General features: G+C 43.4%; 7 protein-coding genes across 8 annotated transcripts in view; 3 read left to right on the forward strand and 4 right to left on the reverse strand.

The window, feature by feature from the left end:
* The first annotated feature begins 864 nt into the window (after nt 1-864).
* On the forward strand, nt 865-7,701 carry LOC135939267 (AP-4 complex subunit beta-1-like). Its single transcript, XM_065483557.1, has 6 exons — nt 865-1,070; nt 1,123-1,238; nt 1,288-1,582; nt 1,639-2,250; nt 2,320-2,612; nt 2,666-7,701. Exons 1-6 carry the CDS (start codon nt 993-995, stop codon nt 2,856-2,858), a joined length of 1,587 nt encoding a protein of 528 aa, XP_065339629.1. The 5' UTR covers nt 865-992; the 3' UTR covers nt 2,859-7,701.
* On the reverse strand, nt 2,851-5,808 carry LOC135939266 (SET and MYND domain-containing protein 4-like). Its single transcript, XM_065483556.1, has 3 exons — nt 5,079-5,808; nt 3,936-4,057; nt 2,851-3,879 (listed from the first exon to the last, which is right to left on the reverse strand). The coding sequence occupies exons 1-3, from the start codon at nt 5,806-5,808 to the stop codon at nt 2,893-2,895; spliced, it is 1,839 nt and encodes a 612-aa protein (XP_065339628.1). The 3' UTR covers nt 2,851-2,892.
* Nucleotides 6,053-7,636, reverse strand: isoQC (iso Glutaminyl cyclase). Of its 2 annotated transcripts, XM_065483561.1 has the most exons (7): nt 7,495-7,636; nt 7,291-7,434; nt 6,962-7,234; nt 6,844-6,912; nt 6,630-6,791; nt 6,334-6,568; nt 6,053-6,279 (listed from the first exon to the last, which is right to left on the reverse strand). In XM_065483561.1, exons 1-7 carry the CDS (start codon nt 7,576-7,578, stop codon nt 6,128-6,130), a joined length of 1,119 nt encoding a protein of 372 aa, XP_065339633.1. In that variant the 5' UTR covers nt 7,579-7,636; the 3' UTR covers nt 6,053-6,127. The 2 variants fall into 2 exon arrangements, with proteins under 2 accessions (XP_065339633.1, XP_065339634.1); XM_065483562.1 differs by lacking the exon at nt 6,844-6,912.
* Nucleotides 7,702-8,337: 636 nt separating the features above from the next.
* On the forward strand, nt 8,338-12,237 carry Sirt7 (sirtuin 7). Its single transcript, XM_065483560.1, has 5 exons — nt 8,338-8,585; nt 8,658-8,755; nt 8,816-9,203; nt 9,294-9,651; nt 11,690-12,237. The coding sequence occupies exons 1-5, from the start codon at nt 8,484-8,486 to the stop codon at nt 12,235-12,237; spliced, it is 1,494 nt and encodes a 497-aa protein (XP_065339632.1). The 5' UTR covers nt 8,338-8,483.
* Nucleotides 9,731-11,204, reverse strand: LOC135939272 (protein Star-like). Its single transcript, XM_065483564.1, has 4 exons — nt 10,696-11,204; nt 10,494-10,642; nt 10,055-10,438; nt 9,731-10,001 (listed from the first exon to the last, which is right to left on the reverse strand). The coding sequence occupies exons 1-4, from the start codon at nt 10,724-10,726 to the stop codon at nt 9,828-9,830; spliced, it is 738 nt and encodes a 245-aa protein (XP_065339636.1). The 5' UTR covers nt 10,727-11,204; the 3' UTR covers nt 9,731-9,827.
* A 498-nt stretch (nt 12,238-12,735) lies between the features above and the next one.
* On the reverse strand, nt 12,736-15,201 carry GatB (glutamyl-tRNA(Gln) amidotransferase subunit B, mitochondrial). The gene is made up of 10 exons (XM_065483558.1): nt 14,946-15,201; nt 14,740-14,896; nt 14,577-14,690; nt 14,355-14,521; nt 14,154-14,302; nt 13,861-14,099; nt 13,630-13,812; nt 13,435-13,571; nt 13,040-13,163; nt 12,736-12,990 (listed from the first exon to the last, which is right to left on the reverse strand). The coding sequence occupies exons 1-10, from the start codon at nt 15,026-15,028 to the stop codon at nt 12,760-12,762; spliced, it is 1,584 nt and encodes a 527-aa protein (XP_065339630.1). The 5' UTR covers nt 15,029-15,201; the 3' UTR covers nt 12,736-12,759.
* A 1,482-nt stretch (nt 15,202-16,683) lies between these two features.
* ckn (CRK like proto-oncogene, adaptor protein) overlaps nt 16,684-24,360 on the forward strand; it is a 121,106-nt gene continuing 113,429 nt past the window's right edge. The window contains exon 1 of the mRNA XM_065483555.1: nt 16,684-16,840. The gene's annotated coding sequence lies outside the window, so the exon portion shown is untranslated. The remainder of the gene's footprint in view (nt 16,841-24,360) is intronic.

Below are 24,360 nucleotides of genomic sequence, written 5' to 3' on the forward strand. Positions count from 1 at the left end.
TTAACACATTTTCTTGGCAACTTCTATTCCTCTCGTCAAGACGATCTATTCAGTGTATAATATATATGACACTTTTCGGGGAAACTCTTTGTTGTGAAATAAAATAAGATTTCAAGTAAGGAAACATAGAGTCCTCACCATTTTAAAAGCATTTTATTACTAAATTTGCAACCGCAATTTAATCAAAAATTAACAGTGTGCTACTTTTAGATCAATTTTGGCTTCAACTGAATCCTAAATAAAAGGGATGATTTCTCATGCATTTGACAACAAGCATTTTCTGGTGTTTTTTTGCAGCATATCCTTTTCAAAATTGATATTATTTCGTCGGCACTGATTATAAACGTTTATAACTGGCAAAATCTCTGATTGCTAGCAGTGGAAATAATGAAGCGATTTTAGTCAAATTTAATATATTTCAGATCTTAATTCATTAAAATTTAATTAAAAAGGCGTTTCTTTTAAAAATAATAAAATCCCAACATAGTGTTTTTGGTGTGTGTAACTGGTTCCTTTTCAGTTTTTTAAAGGTCCTCCTCCAAATAAGCGATCTGTCCATTACATTTTAAGTAAAAATTCCCTAAATTGTGAAAATAAATCGTGTGGTAAAAGAGATTAGAGCCGAACTTTCGAGCAGATTTTCTCAAAAGTCTAAACGGCAACATAGGAAATTTTTACCTTTTTCCTAATTTTTAAATAGTGTTTCAAATAAAGCTTAAAAAGATTTTCCTCAAATATTTTAGTAGTTTTGAACATTTTTAAACTGCCAGTCTGTGTGTGAATTTTGTCAGGTTGGCCATATTCCCACTACGCACACCATGCTGGAATCATTACACAGCTGTTGGTAGATCAATGTAAACAAATCTATAATTATTATGTAACAGTTCAGTCATTCCCAGAGTTGATTGAGCAAATTACACTTCTTGTAAAATGCTTTAAATCGATTCGGGGAGTGATTTTTAATCTGCATGCAAAGCACTACTTAATGAAATATGGAAGCGATTGCAAAAGCAATATTGAGTTTAAACTTCGATCCAAAGTCGGATGAAGGGAGAGTCCTGCTGGCTCAGGTGAGTTTGTTGGCTGTATTATAAACGCATTTCAAATTGACACCAATTTCAGCTGGTAGAAGCCACTGCAGGCAAAGAGGACACAACATGTTTGATTGGCCCCGTCATGAAATTGTTGCCAAACGTCGATCTCTCGGTAAAAAAGGCTGTCCATCATATTCTTCCTAGGTATATATTCCATCAACAATTATGTACATTTTATCAGTCTATTTTCCAGAGTGTGTAAAAATCATCCACAAGCTGCTGTTCTCGCAGTCAACACGGTTCTCCACGACTGCTCCGATCCAAATCCTGAAATCAAGTGCTTAGGGATAACTACCCTCTGCGCGATTCCAGAATTCGTGGAGCACGTCCCTGGAGCTGTTCATGCATCGCTTTCCGATTCGCACCCGAAAGTCCGCCTGGCAGCCGTCAACGGGTGCAAATCTTTGCACAGCCACACCCCGCAAGCTGCCTCCGAACAGGGCCTCATTAACATTCTCTACTCTCTCGTCCGAGACTCTGACCCACGAGTGCGTTTAACGTTATTTTCATCTCCAACTTTTATTCAATAAAAAAATCTGATCAGGTGTCAACGGCAGCGATTTTGGCACTGGATTTTCTGTTGGCCGAGGAGGGCGGCATAATCGTGACCAAGGCGATGGCAAAGCACCTTTTAAGGAGGCTGGAGCATTATCCTCCTGTCCAGCTGGCGTCCGTCCTGCAGGCAGTTGCCAAGTACAAGCCCAAAGAAGAAGACGAGGTCTTTGAAGAGCTTTCCCTGATCGACCCGTATTTGGTTCACTCGCAATGCCCTGCTGTCAACGTGAACTGCATCAATCTGTTCTTGGACTTGATCGAGGACAATTACGCCCATTTGATCGACCAACTTGTGGAAAGGTCTAGCCCAGGATTGATCGCGTACTTGTCCAGTGCTGCCGAGTCGACAGCCTCGACCGTCCTCAAATTTTTGCTCTCTGAAAGAGGGAAAGCCTGGCTGAAAAACTTGCCGACGACCGACCTGATGCCGAGAATTGCGGAGTCGCCTTCAGTGAAGGTTAAAAAACTGTCGCTCATCGCAATCACCTGCAAGGAAACGGAGGCGGATGATATTTTGGCTGCTGTCACCCCTTTCTGCTATGATAAAAGCTGTGGCTCTCAGGCTGTGCGTTGCATCTGCAAAATCAGATCAAACTTGGAGGTAGGGAAATATAGTTTATTTCTGACAAATATAGCTGTGTTCTCCTTTTAAATTATTAATTTCTTCTAGGCGACCTCAAGCAAGTGCCTGGCCGTTCTTCTTCAACTCTTAGAAACCAGCGATCCAGACTTGCTCAGGAATTGCTTGGTCGGACTAGAAACATTCAGCATGGAAGGCATTCCAAGGTCTGAAATATCGGCCCTTCTCGAGAAGGTTGTGGACAGAATCGATCTGTTCAAGCCAGAAACCATTCCGGCGGTTGCACCTCATCTTTTAGGATTGTACGGAGAACTTCTTCCAACTGCGCCCTACGTTTTGGAGCACTTAGTCAACAATTACAACCAGCTTCAATTTGATACAAAGTAAAATGAAACTCACTTATATTACACGTTTTTAACGCGTGATTCTCTTTCAGAATGTTTTTGCTCGTGGGCACCGTGAGACTCTTCCTGAAGGACCCTGGTGAGTGCCAGCTGACCCTGGGCCGCCTCTTTCAAAGCTGCATCAGTGACTGTGATAACGCGTTGCTCTCTGAAAAAGCGCTGAGGTACTACAAAATATTGTGCCACGACCAGGAATTGATGAAAACCATTCTCGGCGTAACGTAGACCAAATTTATTTAAAATAAAACAAAACTCTTATTTACATGATGCAATTTCCTCTACTTTTAAAGTAGTTTTTCAAGTCTTCTTGCGCGCCCTGCATGGTTTGAGTCAAAAGCGCTTTGCTGCCGCTGTTGCTTAAAGTATTAATCACCTTGAGGAATATATTGACGTTGCTGTCGGTTACTGGCATCTCGTTATCCGCGCACGCGAAAGTCGCGGTTATCATCTGATCGTACAGGCTCTTGATTTTCTTGTCTTTCGAAAGGCTGAACTGAGGGTGGATCGGCAGCGTTTGCACGAGTCCCCAATTATTTTCGCACGCCTCGCACGTGCACCTGAAGTGGTAATGGTCGAGCAGGTAACTCTGCCGCTCTGCTTTCACGTCAAATGCAAAGTGTTCTTTGTACGAGTCAAAAATTTGCTCCCCTTTCCTAATGTGCCTGATTGCTTGGATCACGTTTGCGGTTCCGTAATTGGTGCGGAAGACGTTTGGATTGCATGAGTGGTTGCACAGGGACGAGCAGGAGAAAATGCCGCCTCCGACCACCTCGTAACGCACCCTGTTGGGCCCACCCAAGTGCGTGTGCGTGATTTCGTGAGCGTTGTTTTTCAGCGCTACCAAGTTTTTCAAGCAATAAGCCGCCAGTTTGCTTTCTAAAACCGGGTCGTTAACGTTGAAACATTTAACCAGTTTGATGGAAATGGTGCAAGCCGCGTAAACCATTAGTAAAGGGAGCTGCTCAAGGTTTGTCACGAGGTTAAAAATCGATTCGAATGCGTCAGACTTGTAAATGCCATCAGCGCTAAATCCGTTGGTCCTCGCATCACGATTCTCTTCGGTAGACTTGCTCAAGAAATCCAACACGTTTTTCAGTCCGAACGTAGAAACAATTCGAATGAAATGACAGCTCCGCTGCAGATTCATTTCGTCAATCACTTTGAAACACTTGCTGGAAACGGCGCACTCTTCCTTGTGATATTTTTCATAGGCAATCTCTTGGCACTTTTCGCTGCAGAACAGAGCCTGGAATTTGAATTTAGAAATGATTCCGCACCAATTAATTAATTGATCTAGTTTACCCAGTCGCAGTTTTCACATGGAACCAGCGAGTAGCTTCTCCTCATGCAGTGGCTGCAATGAGTAGTAATGCACTCGGGAGCCAGAACTGCAGCGTACGGTTGTTCAACCAGCACATAATCACCTGGAAATAAATAAACAATTAACAGTCGTAACATATCGTAAAAATCAAGGGTCGATGCGTCCTCAGATTTGGACGCAATTTGCTGGAGGGGTTGAACTAGTAATCCTATATATATGCACCCATATATATGCAGCCAAAATTCCAAAAATTGACTATTTTACAGGAGCACAAAGTTTGCAGTTTTTGACCACCAAAATGTAGATCGATTTTATTTTAATTTTGAAAATCCAAAATAGTCAAAATGTGGCTCAAACACGTGGTAAATATATACCAAAAATAAAATTCAATATATTTTTGGAATTTTTTGAGAAATTCGTTATCAAATTTGAAAAAAAACCCTGCAAATCAAGATTGTTTATAAAGGGCATGTTTAGAGCAGATTTCGAGCAAATTTGACCCCAATTTGATTGAAAATAATTAATTTTCACTATTTTTAAGTCATGATTAGGGGGTTGAGGCCAACTTCCTGACCCCGGGGGTGGAAGCATGGAGTTGGCAAAAATTTTGCTATTCTGTTTTTGATCTCCGCCTTGCCTAATTTTTAAATTTTACAAATTAGTTGAAAATTTCCACTTCTTCCAACTGCGGGGTCTTTTTCACCAATTCGTTTTAACATGTATCTCACTATTAAAGAGGATTGATGCTGCAAGATCCTTAAAAATTAATGCATGTTGCATTTTATCATTAAATTTTGAGAAAAGTGGCTGCAAAGTTAGCATGCCTTTCAAATGGCGAGGACTCACCTTATTTGAAATCCTATTTTATTTCAAAACAAAGAGATCCCTAAAAAGTTTCGAGAGATCTCGAGGAGAGGAATCGAAATCTGCTAAGATAATGTGGTCTAGCGCTGCAAATTTTGGAAAATTTAAATTTTTACTCTAGAAAATTCCTCTTTTGATTTTTTGCAAATTGTTTATAGATCAACTGCTTATTGCATCCAGCAATTCAAATAATTTTCAATTCTCGCCCTGAAGCAATCCACTTTGCGCGAACAAGGAATGTTTTAAAGGTTAATTTTTACCTGCTTGGATGTCTCTGGCAGCTGTCAAATGCCTGCCGAAATTTGCGTCGTGCGATATGGACACCGCATTTGACAAACTTGGCGCCTCCTTGTTCTTGCCGTAGCTCAGGAGCGGTGGGTCAGGATAAATTTCGACGAGACGCCTCGCTTTGGGCTCCAAGCTCTCATTGAACTCTTTTTCAACGCTCGAAGACAGCTGCGTTTTCTTCTCTTCGGGCAGTTTGAGTTCCTTGATGCAACTCTTTGCCTTTTCCAAACTGGCCTTTGCCGCGTTCAGATTTTTGAGTTCCTTGTGGCACTTGGCCTGTCGGACGAACAGTTTGAACGTCAGCATTTGCGGGTAGTCGTTTTGCACGGCTCTTTGCACGTCTTGAATGCACTCTTGGTAATAGCCCATGAGCTCGAGGACGGCGCTGCGGTTTGCGTAAGCTTGTCCGCACGCGCTCGAACCCTTGGGAGCCCAAACGACGCTCCTCGTGTAAAACTCGACAGCCTTGTGGTACTTCCGCAGATTCAGCAAGTCGTTTCCCAGCTTGCGGAAGGTTTCCGCCTGCGCCAGTTTGTCCTTGCCGGACGCGGCGGCGAGCAGCTTTTCGAACTCCTGGCCGATCTCCTCCCCGGCGATATCTTGGCATATTTCGATGAACCGCTGATAACTCACGTTTTGCTGCTTGCCTCCCGTTGCCACCTGGCGCTCAAACAATTTGAAATCTTCCTCTTTTAAGTTCATTTCGGCCCGAATAAATGTATGCTGGCGGGTGTGTATCAAGCGCGAGTTAAAAATAGGTGCTGCTCGATGCCCTGTCTCGTATTAAAGAATAAAGAGCCGCAGAGGATATCAAGCAGTGAGCGAGCCGCTGCAGAAGCTAAATATAAATAAGAGCAGGCGTATTCAAGCGCAAGCATACGCGCGCTTTCAGTTTTCAAAACATCAACTTATGCTGCAATCTCTGCGAGAAATAAAATAAAACACATTTTTGGAATGCTAAATATCAATATTTTTTATTTACAAACCAAAATCACAATATCTGAGGCTAAATTCCTCAAACTCATACAGCGAGAGAGAGGTACTCCGCTACAAAAATTCTCAAAATCTTGTTCAAATTCGCAATGGTGTCAAAGTCGAGAGCAGAATAGTTGTCTCCATTCTTGTGCCACACCGAAGGGAAAGGAGACGGTATCAGGTGCAGAATAGGAACACCTTCAATAAAATTGTTAGTTTTATTTCCTTATTCCCTTTGCACTGCAGCCTTACCTCTCTTCAAAAAGGGAATATGATCGTCTTCAATGCCAGCGTAAACGGACTGGGAGTTGAAGTAGCGGTGCTTGGGATAGCCGTCAAAGCCGTATCTGTACTGGTCGAGCAGTCTCATGTTAGCCAGTTTGTCCTCAGCGTTGACAAGCCGCTTGTACCAGCGGTCGGTGTCTTTAAAGTAGTTGTAGAAGCTTGGAAACTCCACCCCAATCAGATCGAGCAGCAGCAACATGTCCTAAATCGTAATTTGATCAGTTAGTTATTGGCCACGACGTTATTTGGCGAGTAATTAGCACCATTCGGTCCAAATGCGTTGTTCCTTCACGGTTGTTTGGTGGGTAAGCTGTTCTCTGCAATTTCCTGGCCAGGTTCTTGGCGCCGTAGATGGAGTCGGTTGGTCCCCAGACGTTGAACGCCTCTTCTCCGTCGAAGAAAATAAATTTAAGACTAACATCACTCTGCAAAGAAACAAGAGGAGCTTGGTTAATTCAAGAAATATTTTAAATAAACCTTTTTAACTCCGAGCAGTTTCTTTTTTCTACTTGCCCTTTTCCCCCTTAATTTCAAAGAACGTTCCACCTGACGTGGATGACAATTAAGTAATTGCTATTAAATTAAGGAATAATACCTGCGCCGCAGCGTTTTTCTTCAAGTACTGGTCGAGGGCAGCCGCCAAATGCAGCATCATCGCACACGGAACGGCGGAATCGGTCGCTCCGATGAAACTGCCCTCTCTAGTGTATTTGGAATCGTAGTGACAGGCTAGGGTCAAGAATCGGTCGGCCTGAGGGTTCAAGCGGGCCACGACGTTGCCGAACTTGAGACGTCCAATCGGCGTGTTGGCGCTGAAGGCGTCTTCCTCCACTTGCCAGCCCAGATTTTGCATCGTGTCCATTAGGTACTGCGAAAGAATCAACATTTTTAACAAAGGCTGTAAATTAATTTCACTTTTATCACCTTTTTAACTTTTTCGTGGTTTTCGGTGCCGACAACTCTGGGAACCATGATTGGATCCAGCAGTGCCTTGAAATTGGCGTTGTTTTCCATGTCGGAAATTTTTTTGATTTGTTCATCAGTCATGGGTGTGCCTGCATGATTTTGCTAAAAACAAAAATTTCAAATTAAAAATCATTTTGTATAAAATAAAATTTGTCTTCTTACTCGAGCTTGCTTCAAGTTGATTGCCCCTGCACTTTGACCCAGTAAGCAGGAGGAAATGAAAAGTACTCCGTAGATTGTTTTCATTTTCGGTCTTCTTCTACGCTAACATGAAGGCTTAGACGGAGTGAAAGGTTGCCAAAAATTTTACCGCGAGGCTGGATTTAACGAGGCCAAGTTGCTGCTGTAGCTGCTCGCATCCTGCGAAAATGTGTCTTGTTTAATCTTTTCCGCTATCGTCACGATTAACTCGCTCATGCTCAGTCGGCTCTATGAGAAAGTGAAGCAATCTAGCGAAATCTACGATTTGCAACCTTAATGGGAGTTAAAAAATCAGGTTTTTAGCGCTAGTTTGAGTGATCTAAATGACGCCAAGACACCAACAAATTAAGTAAAAAAATTGTGCTAACTCACAGCTAAATCGACCATCACGTAGCCGCGGAGAAAAGGGAAAAGAATTTCTCTCCAAAGTATTTATTTTGGTTTGAAGCCGATTCGTCAAAGGTGAGACGTAAAGGTGTGTGGCCTTGGGCGGCTGACGAACGACGGCCGTCAACGCCTGCCCCCACTCACTTCATCATCTCTTTCAAGGCACGGGAATAAGCACGCTTGCAAGTGCCGCAACCACTCACGATCGGCAGGTCGAGCGTTATTTTCAGCTAATCAGAGCACGCCAACTCCACATTTTTCCCCTACCTCCTAAATTCTCGATGCTGGGAAACTGGAAAGATTTTTTAATACGTTGGCGGCCTCTGATTGGATGAAAAAAGCGCTCGCACGTCATCAGTGAGAGCACGCAGAACTTCTTAATCAGCTTGATTAAGCCGGCGCCATAGAAGTAAGCAAGGGATCCCGGTGCTGCCACCTGCGGGCGGCACGACAAGTGGATATGCAAAACAAAACAAAAAGTACATACCCTGGTGCAGTGGAATTCACAAACTATGGCTTCTATGGCTCTCCACCTGGCGATTCAGTGATACTGTGTTAATATAATGGACGATAATGGTGACAGGGAGGCCAAGTACTCTCGAAGAAGGGTTGAGGAGGCGCAGACTATGTGGCTCAAGCAGGAGCGTGCTGCGCTTTACAAGAAGGTGATCTTTCCTCGACAAATTAGTAAAATTTTATTTCTATGCTATGCTAAAACGGGACTTTAATGTGCACAGGTTACGGCAATACTGCAAAAAGAGGAGGAAGAAAGAACGCAGGACGAAAAAGACGTGCTGCAAGGCTGCTCAGAGGTTGCGGACGAAGTTTCCAAAAGGTATTACAATAATAATATCTCAAACGCATTATAAATTTTTTATTTTAAAAAAATTTCCAGACTCAAGCGACAGCAGCAGCTCAAGTCCAGAGTGGAGGAAGTGGAAGACCCTCCTCACACCTTGGAGGAAAAATGCCGGCTCTTGGCGGCTGCAATCGAGAAATCGACGAGCCTGGTTGTTTACACCGGAGCTGGCATCAGCACAGCCGCCCGAATCCCAGACTACCGCGGGCCTAACGGCGTGTGGACCCTTCTGCAGCAGGGCAAGGACGTTGGCAACCACGACCTCAGCCTGGCCGAGCCGACGCTGACGCACATGGCCTTGAGCCAGCTGTACCACTGCGGAAGGCTCAAGCACATCGTCTCTCAAAATTGTGATGGACTGCACCTGCGGTCAGGACTGCCAAAGAAATCGCTTTCTGAGGTTCACGGCAATATGTACTTGGAGGTAGTGAAAATATTGTCACTTTGAGAGTTTTGTCAATATGAAAATCTATTTCTAATTATCCAGGTGATTTATTTCCAATTTTCTTTCCAGGTTTGCCGATCTTGTAAGCCGCCCAGGGAATACCTCCGATTGTTCGACGTGACAGAGCGGACGGCCAGGTTCAACCACAAAACCGGCCGCCTGTGCCACAAGTGCGGGGAGCCTCTGCAAGACACGATAGTTCACTTTGGCGAGAGGGGCTCCTTGCAGTGGCCCCTCAATTGGCACGCAACCACGAACGCTGCCCGGACAGCTGACGTCATTCTGTGCTTGGGCTCGAGCTTGAAAGTTTTGAAGAAGTATCCGTGGTTGTGGTGCATGGACATGCCAGTGAAAAAACGGCCGCTGCTCTACATCGTGAACCTCCAGTGGACCCCAAAGGACGACCAAGCCACTCTCAAGATAAATGGTAATTATTTTTTTAAGGAAATAATGAAAAATCCACAAGGGGGAATTTTATTATTATTATATTGATTTTACTATGGCTATTAACAAAGGAATGAAAGGCTAAAAAGTTTGAAGCATTACAAGCACCCAAAATGAATGAATATTTAATTACAAATTTTCGTTTCCAAACAAACTTATTTACTCCTCTTTAAAACCACTGCCTTTTTTGACGAAAATACGGTGAAATTCTGCCCATTGACCTTTCTCCTGCTCTGCAGGAATGGTTGGAAAAATGACGTAATTGTTGCTTGATAGGAAACCCTGCAGAGCCTCCACGCCGCCACTGATCTTTTCAAAGTTTACCATGATCACCTAATATTAAACAAAATTAATTTTCACCGTTAAAATATATGAAATTACCTTACCTTGATATCAAATTTATCAAAGGGAACAGTTTTCAAAATGTCCAGCTCAGCGCCTCCAACGCTCAAGCTTAAAAAGTCAATCGATGGTTTGTCCAGAGCGAGCAAAATGGAGTGAAGCGGCATGCAATGAACTATCAAATCGCTGTCCGAAATGTCTAAAACCACTCCTTGTCCTGCTTTAAAAGCAGAGAGCTTTGGCTTTGTCGAAGTGCTCAAACAGGTTGGAATTAAAGACGCGTTTCTCTTCTTGTCCCTTGCCAGCAGCACATTGCCAGGGTCAGGCTCAATAAGGGCGCCAGTCCACGCGAGGGCATTCTCCAGCTGCACCGTTTTGGAGGAATGCAGTCCGTCATTTGCCCCACTCTCGACGAAATATCCTCCTGTCTGATTGTTAAAAACGGGGTTTAGAACTTTGAATTGATTTAAATTTTGAACGTGCTTTGTTTTGAAATATGTGTTGGAGCTGCAATCCAGCAGAATGGTTGGACTCGTATTTTACTGCTGCATTTGGAGGCGGAATTATCATGTATTTCTTTACGTGAGTTACAACTTCAGGATTGTCGCCTTCGAGTTCGTCCAATTTTATTGCTAAAAATAGAAACTGTCAACTGCAACTCTTTGAACTTAAAACTTGTTTCCACCTTCAAATGTTGAATACGTGAAGAAACTCATAACCTCTGAAAAGATTTTGACTTAATTGCAACTCTCATTTTTAAATCCTTGCCTGGGGATATTTTGCTGGATAAAAAGTTTTCCAGCTTTTCGTGGTCAATGAGTAATTCATCAAGATCCAAAGTGTTCAGTTTAGAACTATTTGTCGCGTTTTTCTCCACCGTGTCAATTCTCTGCTGCAGATTCCGAATATCTGATTGGAGGTCGTTTGCTTTTCTCTCCGCGTTTCCTATTCTCTGCTGCAGTTCTTGCATCTTCTGCATCGGCTCGGACGCCTTTTTGTCCATGTCTTGAATGCTCAGCTCCGCACTGTCCAAAGCAACCCTGATCTGCTCGATTTCCGAGGTCAGCACCAATCTCGCTTTGTATATCAAGTAATACTGACAGACAAAAACCACAATTAGAAAGTAGCATATCCACCAGACATTAGTCGCCGTTCCACTAATCATTTTGAGAACGGTCGCAAGCCACGTTCGACTGAGAATTATTAAAAATAAAAAATAAAATGCACGCAGGCTAAAGTTTCACGCGTCGTCATAATATATTATCGCTTCTACTGCACTGCTGCCGTTAAATGATAAGAATCCTCCACAATGCGAGTGACCAGTTGTTCAGTTTGATATAGATAGAGCGTCAACCGAGATAATTTTTTGTCTGGAGTTTACCTTTTTCCTGGCCCCTGGAAAATTTTCTTAATTTTTACTGGAAACCCTGAAACGTTTAAAAACTGACGGGCTCTGTATTGGTTCGATTTGCAAGATCTGCACGCCGTCGGAACGGCCAAATTGATAGCTTTCCAAATTATGTTAATCCGACCCCTTGGAAGTCATCAGGCCCCCCAGGAAACACCCTGAGGGGCCCATAATCCTGTTCCCCAGATTTTCCAAGAAACGCAATTTAAAATGTGAACAGTGACCTGATTTATCAGCTTGTGTTAGATTTAATTTGTACTTTTTGTTGCAGGTCGATGTGATGATGTGTTCCTGAAAGTAATGTCGCACCTGAAGATCGCGGTGCCGTTGTACAACCGGCTAGCAGACCCAATCTTCTCGCACGCCACGCCGCTGCACCCTTCCGAGTTGCGCACAACCAGCAGGCCCTTTCTGCAAGCCGAGCCAATCAAAAGCGAAGTCGATGAATCTCAGGGAGTGGTGAAGGAGGAGGCCAAGGTGGCGCTCGGGGAGCTCTCCACAGATCTCAATGCCACGTACTTGCCCTGGTCAGGGTTGCTGCTGTCACAGGGTGCGTTCGTCAAGCAGGACCACAACTATTGTGCCGTGCAGGACGGCAAGTTTGAGTGTCACTTTTGCTCGATAAGCTTTTCCTCGGCCGAGTGCCAGTTTTACCTGAGGAAGGAGTTGACGGAGAAAGCCATTTTAAGCGACCTGAGCTCCGAGGAGGAGGAAAACTCGGACGAAGGCACCTCCAACTCTAAAAAGTCTGCGAACCCAGGGTGGTTCGGCAAGGGCTACAGGAAGACTTGTAAAAGCAAAAAGCGGAAGCTGACCTGATCACTGTCAGTATTAATAATGCATTCATTTTAGAAAACGTTTTTGTTTGATAAGAGAGAGAGAGAGAGAGAGAGAGTTTTGGGTGCACATTCCATTTTTGTCGCTTTATGCTATATATCAGCCGCTATTTATTTTCCGTCGAAAGATTTTAATACTTAAAGCAATATATATATTGATTCAAATATTAATTCTGCTGTGCAAAAGCGTACCTGTTGATTTGGATTTCCAACTCGGCTCCTTTTTAGTGGTAATTCCTTGGGTGTCGCCGTATTCTTTGCTCAATACAACTTTTTGTGTATGTAATACATCAGCTTGTATTATTTATTGAAATTTAATTTACAATCACCCAAGAATGTTCATGATACTCAGGCAACCGTAATAAAAGCTTGACCTAATTCTCGTTCCGGCTGCTACTTGTGTAATTTGTCGTGTTCTAACTGGAAAAATTGATGTGTTTGGATTTTTCTATTAAGATGCCAAATAAAATCGAAAAGAGAATTTTGTCTAAAAACCAAACAAGTTTCATTTATTCCTCTCCTTCTCGATTAATTCTTCCATAATCGATCGCGCTATTTGCATGTCCACTTGGTTATTAAATTTTTTGTCAACGGCGGAAATCAAGGAGCCAAACGAATTCTTCTTGCCCTTTAGAACGGCTCTCACCTTCTTCTGATTTTCTGCTACCACTTCGGTGCACACTTTCAAAATCACCTCTCTGTCATTGATGAGGAACCAAGAGTTTTCTTCCACGATCTATCCGATAAATAATTAGCTACACGTTTGTTTCTGAAGAGTTTCAGACCTTTTGAGCCGAGTTGCTTGGATCTTGATTCAAAGCGTCCATCACTTTTGAAACTACATGCGAACTGATGAGCCTTTCCTGCTTCAAATGATACAGCTCTAACAGGTTTCCAGTTGAGATCGGACTGTGACACATTTAATTAGAGATATGGCTGTGAAATTTGGACGGCTGACTATTTTTTCTGAGCTTCAATCCAATGAGCACGAATCATGCAGTTTTAGGCCATTTAAACCAAACTAAAATTCGTCTAATTCTGCAGACACCATCTAAATCGACTCAAAATCTGTAGACATTTTTGCTATTTTATTCTTGAAGGAAATAACAAGTCTAAAATAGTTTACTATTTCCCGAAAAAACAGTCTTATTTTCACAGCCCTATTAATGCATTTTCTTACTTTTTGTCATAGCTGATGCCATTCTGTTTGAGTAATGCGAGCAGGTCAATCATGATGACTCCGTACACGGTCCTTCCATTAGGCTTTTCAATTTGGTTACACAATTCGTAAAATAATTCAAGGAGAAATTCATCGTTCTGGATAAAGGTTTAATTAAATTAGAGTCCATAATTTTTTATGTATTTCGCCACTTACAACTAGATTGATGGCTTGAATGGGCACCAGATCGAACTCTTTCATGAGCTTTTCTCTAACTTTCTCAGGCAGTTCTGGGATGCGCTTTAGAATGGTATCAATGGACACAATTTTCTTGTCCCCAGTCTCTCCCTCCGCGAGTCTCAGCGGAGGCAAATTTGGTTCTGGCATAAACCTGTAATCCTGCGCCCAGATTGTTTAATCTGAATTAATTGAGTCTCCATTCAAAACCTGTTTCTCTTCCTTGTCTCTCATGGCCACCGTGGATTTGTTTTGGGCATCGTACGCCCTGGTTTCGACGACAACCCTCTCATTACGCTTGTTCGCATCGATTTGCCTCTGTATTTCAAAATTTATTGCGTTTGCCACGCCTCTAATGCTGTTTATATTTTTTATCTCGGTTCTCGGACCCAAGGTAGTGGAGTTTGTCTTCTGGACGGAAACATTGGCGTCCACGCGCAGAGCACCCTCTGTCAAAATCATCACAGTTAATTGAAAAAAATAACATTAAGAAAAACCTATACCTTCCATTTTGCAGGAGCAAGTTTTCAGTTTTCGAAAAATCAGAGCCAATTCTTTGACGAGAGATGCGGCTTCTTCTCCATTAGAAAGATCGGGTTCGAAAACGAGTTCCATCAATGCGATTCCGGCTCGATTGAGGTCAACCAAAATCCTTTGAAGAAATGAATTTTAGAAAGACAATTTGATATTTATAAAAATAATACTTTCTGCCTTCAATGTCGTGCAGAGATTTTCCACTGTCCTGTTCAAGCTGGAGCTGCTTCAGTTTGGAGCTCTTCAAATACGGTTTGCCATCAGGAGGAGTGACGTAGAACCTTAACACTCCATTGTTGGCCAGAGCATTCCTCTGCTGGGTGATTTGGTAGCCGGCCTAAAGAAGAAATAGTATTATTTTGAGCACGGACGAAATTAATAAACGAATATACAGGCATGTCGGCGTAGAAGTAGTGTTTCCGGTCAAAGGTTGAAGCAGGATTTATTTTACACTGCAAGGCCAGGGCTGTCAGAAGTGCAGATTCCACGCAAGCTTTATTAATCACCTGAATCAGAGGGAAATTAGAAGGGAAAATCTGTAGAATGTTTACATACAGGCAGGGTGCCGGGGGTGGCTGCGTCAAACAGGGCGACATTTTCATTGACAGGCGAGGAAAATTCAGTGCTGGATCTTGAGAACAGTTTTGAATTGGTCGAGATTTGGGCGTGAATTTCTAATCCAACGACACCTTTCCATTCAGCCGGAGTTTCACTGTGAATTAATGTATGAATTAAAATGCATGAATTGCATGAGTTCCCACCTCTCTTTTGCCACTTTACTATGCTGGGACCGACAAAAATTAATGGCCTGTCGAACTGCTCTGCTTTTCACGGACCTTTGCATGATTTTCTAGAGAAAAAGTCACTTTCCTGATTGTTAGACGAGAGCCGGCGAAAGATAAGAATGGTTGTGTTTACCCGATCAGCTGTTGAGCTCCGCGTGTCGATCAGAGCGCCAAACGCGGGCCCCTGTCAGATTTCGTGTTACTTTAACTGCTAGACACACACGTCAAGCAGGTTGTCTACTCGTTTCAAGCGCAGGCGACCCGGAATGCAAATTGAGGGAAAAGCTTAAACACAGCCGCACGACTCGGTGCAGGGCGTCAGATTGACGGCACTGCTAGTTCTATTATGGTTGAGTTACAGTTTCTGCCGGGCTACACATCTCGCCAGTTCTTATAGAGTCTCTGATTTATTCGATTTATTCATGCACTGCAAATCAGGGGTGAGAAAATCTCATCCCGCCGCTGTGTCAAAGGTGAGAGTTTTTCGCAACACACATCAGTGTCATGAGGTGGGGTGAGATTTTTTCACTGCAGCGCAGTGACATTTTCTCACCCCTGACTTGCAGTGTAAACTGTAATTATTTCATAATACCAGAAAATTGGTCCTATATATCCAACTTAAAGACCGTTTTTGACGAAGTTTCCGCGCACACCAATCGATTCTTGAGGGTCGAATTGGGTAAAATGGATATTTTTTCTGACCAAAAAGTCCAGCGCGACATGCGAACTCTTTTTCCCGCCAAAAATATGAACCTATATGCGAGAAGTGCGCATGCGTCAGAGCTGATTTGAGCACTTGCAGAGAGACCGCCTGTACAAAATGACTTCTTTGTCAGATCCAGCCAGCTCTAACGCATGCGCACTTCTCACATTCATATTGTTTTGGCGGGAAAAAGAGTTCGCACGACGCGCTGCACTTTTTGGTCGGAAAAAATTTCCACTTTACCTAATTCGACCCTCAAGAATCAATTTATTGGTGTGCTCGAAAAAATCGACAAAGATTAATTTGGCCCAGGGATGATTTAGTCCAGCCCGCTGCCAGTCTGGCAGAGATGTCTCTACAGTCGCCTGCTGCTGCTGCCTCATTGTTTCCTTGTTTTGCTTGTGATTTGACCAAAAAGATGCGCACAAGCACAGCTCGACGCCTCTGGCTGGTAAACTCGTAATTTATTTAATCGCCGATTTCATTGAGTGATGGAGGCGTAAAACTGGAAACTCGGTCAACGCACGCACATAGTTCATAAAACGCTATGAAGATGGCATAGACAAAATTATTTTATCGATTGCGCCGACGACACACCGCGAGTGTGACTGCCGTGTGTGTGAGTGTGAGTGTGCGAGCAGCGTGTATGTACATCATCGCCGCAATATAAAGCAGCTCCGGCTGGCTGGCTGGCTGGCTGCTGCTGCTGCTGCTGCTGGCTCCTTGTAAAATCGATCGTTTAGGGTAGTTTTTGGTAGAAAAGAGGAGGGCCGTTCTCTCTCTCTCTCTCTCTCTCTCTCTCTCTCTCTCTCTCTCTCTCTCTCTCTCTCTCTCTCTCTCTCTCTCTCTCTCTCTCTCTCTCTCTCTCGCTTGATGAAAGAGTGAAACAGGCAGGGGTGGGAGGAAAATACAAGGGCCGGAGGAGGTGGAGGAGGAGGAAAATCGCGGCGACGGCTGGTCTACATTAGCATTACGCGCGGCGCTCGCTCGCTCGCTCGCCTCGTGCACACACTCACACTCGTTTCGCAGTTTGCATCGCACGTCCACCGTCCAAGGAATTCGGCAGCGGTTGGTTTCGGGCCAGGCAGAAGATGTGACCAGCTCGCCGGCTCGAGGAAAATTGCAGTTGCAGTGCACGCGTTGGCACCGTAAGCCGCTAATAGTCAAGGTAGGTGATGTTTTATTTATTTCCCGACACGGCCACTCCACCGGCGGAGTGATAATAAAATGAAAAAGGCAAAATTGTTTCGCCAGCACGGCGCACAGTCGCACACACGCAGCTGATACTGATACGCGGTCTGGGAGAATTTCCCTCTCGCTCGCTCGGCTTTTTATTAGTATTCAGCGCAGGAATCCAGCAAATATTTGGGGATCCTGTTGAATAAAGGCAAGTGCCTGCTGCTGGCGTGTTTTGTTTATTCGCGATTTTGTTTAGAAATTCTTTTCTCTTGGAACTGGAGGAAATTCGCTACAGTTGTTTTGTCTCCCCTAAATTTCGAAATACGTTCGCCCAACGCCCACACTAACATAAAAATAATTTCCGTTTTCCTACCACCATAAATCCAATGGTCCATCAATTTTTACTGCTCCAAAAATGACACCCACCAGAGCAACGACCTGTTTACGTGCTTCTCCGCGTCAATAAACTGCAAAGATCGATGGTGGTCCTGCTCAAGGTCGCTATAAAATCGAGCAGTAGCCGTCCTTCGTCCTCTGTCGCGACATTCGGGGCCTCGTGTCGGTTTCGGTTTTGCGAGAATCGAGCCGCTTTTTGCGGGGGAACCAGCAGTTCACCAAAGTTGGTGAGAATGGACTTGTCCCCGCCATCCGCCATCCGTCTCCAAATCCGCTCGTCGTCGGCGCCACACACGACGTAAAGGGAGACGAGCCGGCAAAAGTGCCCGTGCAAATGTCTGCGAACTTAATTTATGGACACTCGAGTCTCCAGCACGTTGCCAGCAGGAATGGAGACCCGGAAATTAATTTTACTTTCTTTCATAATGCAAGAGAATATATCGTGTGCTTGATCAATATTCTTTTTTAAATTTAGTCAAAGCACATACGTGGGACAAAAAAGTCTAGATTCATCTCAGTGTGGCTAATGCCATCAATTCCAGTCTAGTTCCCTTCTGCGCCTAATTCAACGCCAGAGAACCTTCTTTTATGCCTAAACTAATCTTATCAGGTCAATTTCATAGGGCTTCTGACGAGGCGGACGCACCTATTGATCCGATTTCGAGTTTTGGACGTACAATTCTCGAATTTTGAAACCTTTTTACGACTGGAATGCTGTATGATTTATTCTAACAATTTTGAAATTGAAAATATCCGGCTGCTTAGAGTGTTAGATCAAAAATCTTTTCAAATTCGGGGAGCTGATTAAATTTGAATTTTAGTGCGTGTTTTTCGCAGGCCAATTTCCCGGAAAAGACGTTTGAAATTTTGATTCAAACTCAAATTAAAATGGCCTTAATAAAGCTTGATTTAATAACAATTAAAAAAGTGTACCAAAAGCCGTTACATTTCTGCATTCTATTTTCTGTCAGAATTTTAAGAAAAATCACTGAGTAGATTCCAAATTTATATGTCGAGTTTTGTTTTAATCCGATAACTTTTCAAGATATCATGGAAATTTGAAATTTGTTAAAATTTAGACTAGACGTCGAGAGGCACGGGGCATTTTCATGCCAATTGAATTTTTAAGCACGCAAACAAGTGGTTTGTGTGAATCTTTCTTTGCATCGAATCAAACGGTCCCCTGCTGTCAATTGTCAATTCTCTCGCGGACGATTTGGACAGTCACCAGGGCGCACTTTGCGTTTTTACATCGTTTCACTGCCTCGACCAGCCACTCTATTTTAATTTCTCTCGCTAAACTAGATCACAAGATAGAATTTGTATTCGGTAGAAATAGCGTGGAGCGCGTTTTATGATGGGCATCGCGCCGAGATTGCAAAAACACTTTTGCGGAGCACGTCGATTGTTCACGTGCGAGTGTGTTGAGCCTCGAAAGTACGTGGGTCAATAGCGGCCGGCCGGCGCGAGTCTATAAAACAGGCGTATACACCTGCTGGTGACACGCCGGCCATTCCGTTCACCACCATATATCAAATATCACGCACGATTTAGCAAACGAAGCCCCGCTCGCTCGCGCCCAGGTCGGATCGCAATTGACGGGGCATAAAAACGAGAACGGGCTCATTTATACGATCCATCAATGGAATATCAAGTGCTGCTGCTGTGCCGGGCTGTTAAACGTGAAAAACGACGCCCGGCCGCCCGCCACCCCCCGATAAATGTAAAGGGATCAAGGTCCGCCCGTGCGCGTAAAACCCAGACAGTGCGCACGAGGTGACGCTTCGTGCCAAGAGCTGCTGCCCTTTGATTGGCACTAACGTTACGCAAGTGCGCGTTTTCTGCAAAACAGCCCTCTCATCGCCCATTAGCTTGATGACGCCAGGCTCCCTTTTTTGATTTACTCTCCAGTCTGATGCAAGCTGATGGATTTTAGATTGAGAGCTTTTAATCCAGCTGAGCAGGACAGGGAGCAGCAGGCTAACATCTCGGTTTGGTCCAGAAGATTTTTTTGTGTTTCTTTTGAACGTGACACGGTTTAAAGAGGATTGGATAGTGCAAAATCCTGGAAAATGTTTTGTTGCCAATGCATGAAATGATTTGGATTCAGTTGAAGCCAAATATTGTCCTAATTTTTGGGAAACGCGGCTGCAAAGTTAGCACTGTCTCCTTACTTGAAATCTTATTTTATATTTCACAACAAAAAGAGTTTCCCTCAAAGGTTTCATACGCTATCGGACAGATTTCGACGAGACGAATCGAAATCTGCCAAGAAAATGTGGTCAGGCGCTGGAAATTGTGTAGAAAATTTGAATTTTTACTCGTAATAAATTTGGAGAAAAATGTCCTAGATTTTTAATGTTTATGGAAACTACAGAAGTCTAGCCAATTCCTGAGAATTATCATCGTTGAGAGTCCATTCAATTGTTCACAAGGCACTTTTTTATATTTTGAAGTTGAAGGACATTTTCAATTTTTTCTTGAAATGAAATATATTTTATATTAAAATATTTAATGTCAAAAGGCATTTTCAATTCCAGTTTGCTCTCAACTTGCATTATGCCAAGGCAAGGCAACATTGAATTAGCCTGGAGGTAGTGCGCCACTCCGCCTTATTCATTGTCACTGCTGTTGGCTCAGCAATATGTCTATGGAAAAATTTGGCGCCCGCCCCGGCCTGCAATTGGCAGATTTTTTACTGCACCGCCGGGAATAGGATGAATAGGCGCGGCGGTTATCTGAAAACCATTAGATTAACCAGCGCTCGGCGAGCCCGTTATTGCCCCTGCTCGTCGGGGGTGGTTCCGCGTCAGGAATCAAAAGCGTGCGAGTGCCGCCGCCCGCCCGTCGCATCGCCACACACTTCTTGCATTTTCGTTATCTATCTGCACGAGAGAGCCAAATGAGACTGGGATATAATACATTTTTGTGTGCGAGAGCGGCCAATGACGTCACGAGAATAATAATATCATTCCGGTTGTCTGGATAACAAAGAGGGCCCACCCTGCTAGGCCCGATTTAATGCATTAAACGCGCGCACAGAGAGTGGACTGGACAGCTGCCGGCGGCATGAAAATCGTTGCGAGTCGCACTTAATTCGTCACCATGGCGCGCCTCGCACCCCGCACCCCCTTCCGTCTTCCGTCTTGAGCCTTTGTTTACGCCCCTATACTTGCGAATTGCCACTGCTGAGTGATTGTGATGCTAATGTCCAATGCTCAGCGGATTGCGTGCGAAAAGCAAGTCGGAAACCTGCGGGAGAGCTGTTTGCAACTCTAATTCGCAGCAAATAATCAGATTTACTTATTCATTTTGAGGCCACCAACCACCGCGAGCATTTTGAAACTTGAGAATGTTCAACTTTAAAGGTTTCTTTAGGGATTTGAGCAAAATTTCAGTGACGATCGCTCGTTGTAAAGACGGTAGTTTAAAAATAAATCTCGGCCTGTCCTTGATAATTTAATTTAAAAAACTTCTTATTTTTTATACAGCAGGATAGTGTAAAAACTATTGCCCACGATACAGTATTCATATCGATTTTGGGCTAATTTTAATTCGGCACGTGCGTGTCTTTTAACACCGTAGCGCACGCTCTATTTGAACTTTTCCTTTTCCGCCGCATCGATCTCGAAAGCACAAATAAAGACTTCTTGGTAGTTGCGTGACGAGAAATGAAACGAAATTAAAATATTCAAGTGCTTAAAACCAGAGTTGTCTTCGTTTGGTATAAGAAGCGGCTGGCTGCTCTATTGAAACTCATCTCCGCATAATAAATTCTCGATTTGCATTTATGTATGTCTTTGTCATACGTTCTCGCAGACGCTGTTTATTGTTACCCGGCCGCGGTGCCAAACACACACAGACTTATAAAAATCATAAATCTCCAGCTCAGTATACGAATCTTTTTGCACAATAGCGCCGCGGCAGTAAAGAAACGTGCAAAAATACTACACTCGTGTGCCGGCGGAGAATCAGAGCTGGTGTGTTTGTTATTGCATCTTTAGAAATCTCAAAGCACCGGTATATGCTGTTTTTCTGCAGCCCCGGACGATATCCATATTGCTGCCTTTTCTTGGGAGCAAAATATAGGGCGAAGCATCGGATTCAACACTATACTTTTTTGCCACGAGCACTGCAGTAAGCAGCACCGACCAAAACTTGAAAGCGACGACGACGAGTGTAGTGTGTGTGCGACCGGCGTCGCCGCCGCTAGACAGAACAATAAAAAATAACGCCACACTGCTCTTTTATTCTACTGCGAATTGGGTCCTTTCGCGTGTAGTGATTTTGTGTATATGTACGGCCCGCGCACAGTGCATGGACCGTCGGTCGCTTTTGCTACTTGCTGCGGCGGGCGGCACAGCAAGCCGCAGAACTTGCTCAGCCCTCACATGAAATGAGTTTGTGGTTTACTTTTTAGTACGGAGCAGCAGGCTCATTGAATAAATTTTGCTCGCCTTGAGAGTTGTGAGATTTTGGTCCACTCCGTTTTTTCGGTTTAATCTAGCAGAAAGTTTTATCGTTTACTGTAGGCCCAAATGAAGACTCTATGGGGAGTCCTTAACTAAAAAAAATAAAATGCTTCGAACGGGTGAAACGGGTTTCACTTCACACTTTAATTTAACTGTTTGACTCTTCCTTTATTATTTGATCTGTCATATCAACCCGAATTAGAACCCGAGTTTTGGCGCTCAAAAAATTTGCAGAAATTGAAAAATATGTTTTTCGAAAATAAAAATTGAATTTCTCGAAAATGAAGCTGAAAACTGCCTTGGAATTTTCACATAAGTTCACACGTACCTTTGAGACCACTTTTAAAGGGCGTTTTGGACACTGGTTTAAAAAAACACCCAGAAATTTTCTAAAATGCCCCTTTGATCTTGACCAATGACCTAAAATTTAGTTTTAACTCGATCTAGCTTGACGAGAGGAGTTCAACGCACACCAAACCATCCTGTGACCGTGATTTTTGCTCTTAAAGTGTTTTTAAGGAGATCACAGTGCCACACGACAAAAATTTATGTAACTATTAAAAAAAGCAAAACTGCCTCTACTTTATCTTATATGGCATGACGCACCGATCGACAAAGAGCAAGCAAATAGTTGTGTTCGGGGATAAAAATTTGCAGACGAACCAAGCAATTTTCGTGGAAAACGAGCGATCGTTCAATGAGGAAAATGGTCTCGGCAGACTTTTAATAAAGAAGAGGACGGCAGGCAGTGCGGCCGTAAAATCAATATTGTTAGACAACAGCCTGCTTCGCTAATGCGTCTTACGCAATATCTTGTCGGCTGATCACCCGAAGTGCAGCAGCAATCATTGTATAAAGATGCAGCTGCGTGTCCCCGCGAAGCCGCACGCCAATATTCACTCTGCTCGCCCAGATGACATATCAAACCCATAAAATCACAGCCGAGACGCTCCCAGGGAATTTGCAACGCTCCATTTTCCTAATGAAAATTTATATGCATGTGATTCCCTGGACGATCGGCCGGCGACGTCGTCGAGCGCTGCAAAAATAAAAGCCGACACCTCTCACGCCGAAAGCCAAGCATTTGCATAAAGAGGATCAACGCGTCGGAGAGCGCGGCCTCAAGATTTTAAGTCTGCCAAGAGTATTTATTTACACAAAAACCTCGGTTTTAGCCGCTTAAACGTGTAATGTACACATAGAAGCGCGGCGATTCTCCTGCAGAAGCAAAGAGAAGTCGTATTAATTCTTCTGCAGGGTCGAATTTCTCTTGCGAAGAAAAATCACGAGCTAAATATAAGTAAATCAAAATAATCATAGCGCAAAAAGAGACAGGAATTTTTATATTATTGTATGAACAGTAAAAATGAAATTTTAGAAAGTTTAGACCATATTTATACGTTTTTAGGAACATCATATTGTTTTTTGAGCACCCTGATGATTTAAAAATGATCAAATTGCACATATTCTTAATGCTTTCAACTTTTTCTTTCTGATCGAACTGAAACAGAGCCCGTCAGGCGTCCGTAAAATGGATACAAAAAGGATTTTAATTATATTGATCGTTCAAGGGCTACCCTGATGCCAGGATTCGATTCCTCACCTGTTTTGATGATCTTGACAGACCTCTGGGGTAACCTAAAAATTTTCAATATAATTAAAACCAGGCTAACCTAAAAATGCTCTGAAGCTAAAATTCTACCGATCGTGCAATTTTCTCAAAATTTACCGCACTGAAAAACACCCTTTCTTTTTGTATTTGAAAAACTAAAGGTTTAAATCAACATCCTCAAAATTTCCAAGCATGTTTACAGACACTTAAGACAGTCCTTACTTAGAAAAAATCAAACAGGCTGTTTTAAAGATATTCAAAATTAGAAAAAAATAAAAAAAATTCTCAAATTTGCTTTATTGCAAATGTAAAAGTTATTGGCATCTAAATAGGGATCCTTTGGAACTCGAGACAATTTTCGAGAGACTGATTTTCCAAGATATTCTATGACGATCGCAAGTTCTATAAATATGTATTAGCACTTGGCCATAAAAATATCCACCTGAAAGAGAATGTTTGTGCAATAAGAGATGAGTTCTTTCAATGAGGCGGCGTTGAGAGGGAGCATATATATTCAGCCGCACGCTCCCAAAGTAGCGATCATCTGAAAACAATGAAGTTGCGCGAGCCAATTATCTGAGCCAGACGTCGGGCGTCGGGCAAATTTTTGCAGATGGCTTTTTTATTATTTGATCAAAGTCTGGTCTGATTGTCGAGTGCTTTGCTCGAGTAGTTGCTTTTTGGTAGAGGTGAGCATCGCTGGGCGTTCGAGTGCGGGGTGTCTATCCTTTCGATAAGCCACCCTCTCGCCCCCCTATTGATTGGCTCGCTAATAACTCCGCGCCAGACTGACGGAATCCCGGCCTTTTTTTGCCAAACGACGGTGTAATATGAAGGCTGGGACACACGGAATTTTCAGAGTTGCCATGGTGATGGGGCAAAATGTACCTACACACAACTGCTAATTAATTCAATAAGTGCGCGGCTCCGCTCTCTGATTTCTCTGCTTACTTTCGGCGCAGCGCGGGGTGCACGCGGCAGGGTTCGTTCGTTGGTTCGTTGGTTCGTCGAGCGATCCGTCTCGGAAAG

This window comes from Cloeon dipterum, chromosome 3 (genome assembly GCF_949628265.1).
Source record: "Cloeon dipterum chromosome 3, ieCloDipt1.1, whole genome shotgun sequence".
Lineage (NCBI taxonomy): Eukaryota > Metazoa > Arthropoda > Insecta > Ephemeroptera > Baetidae > Cloeon > Cloeon dipterum.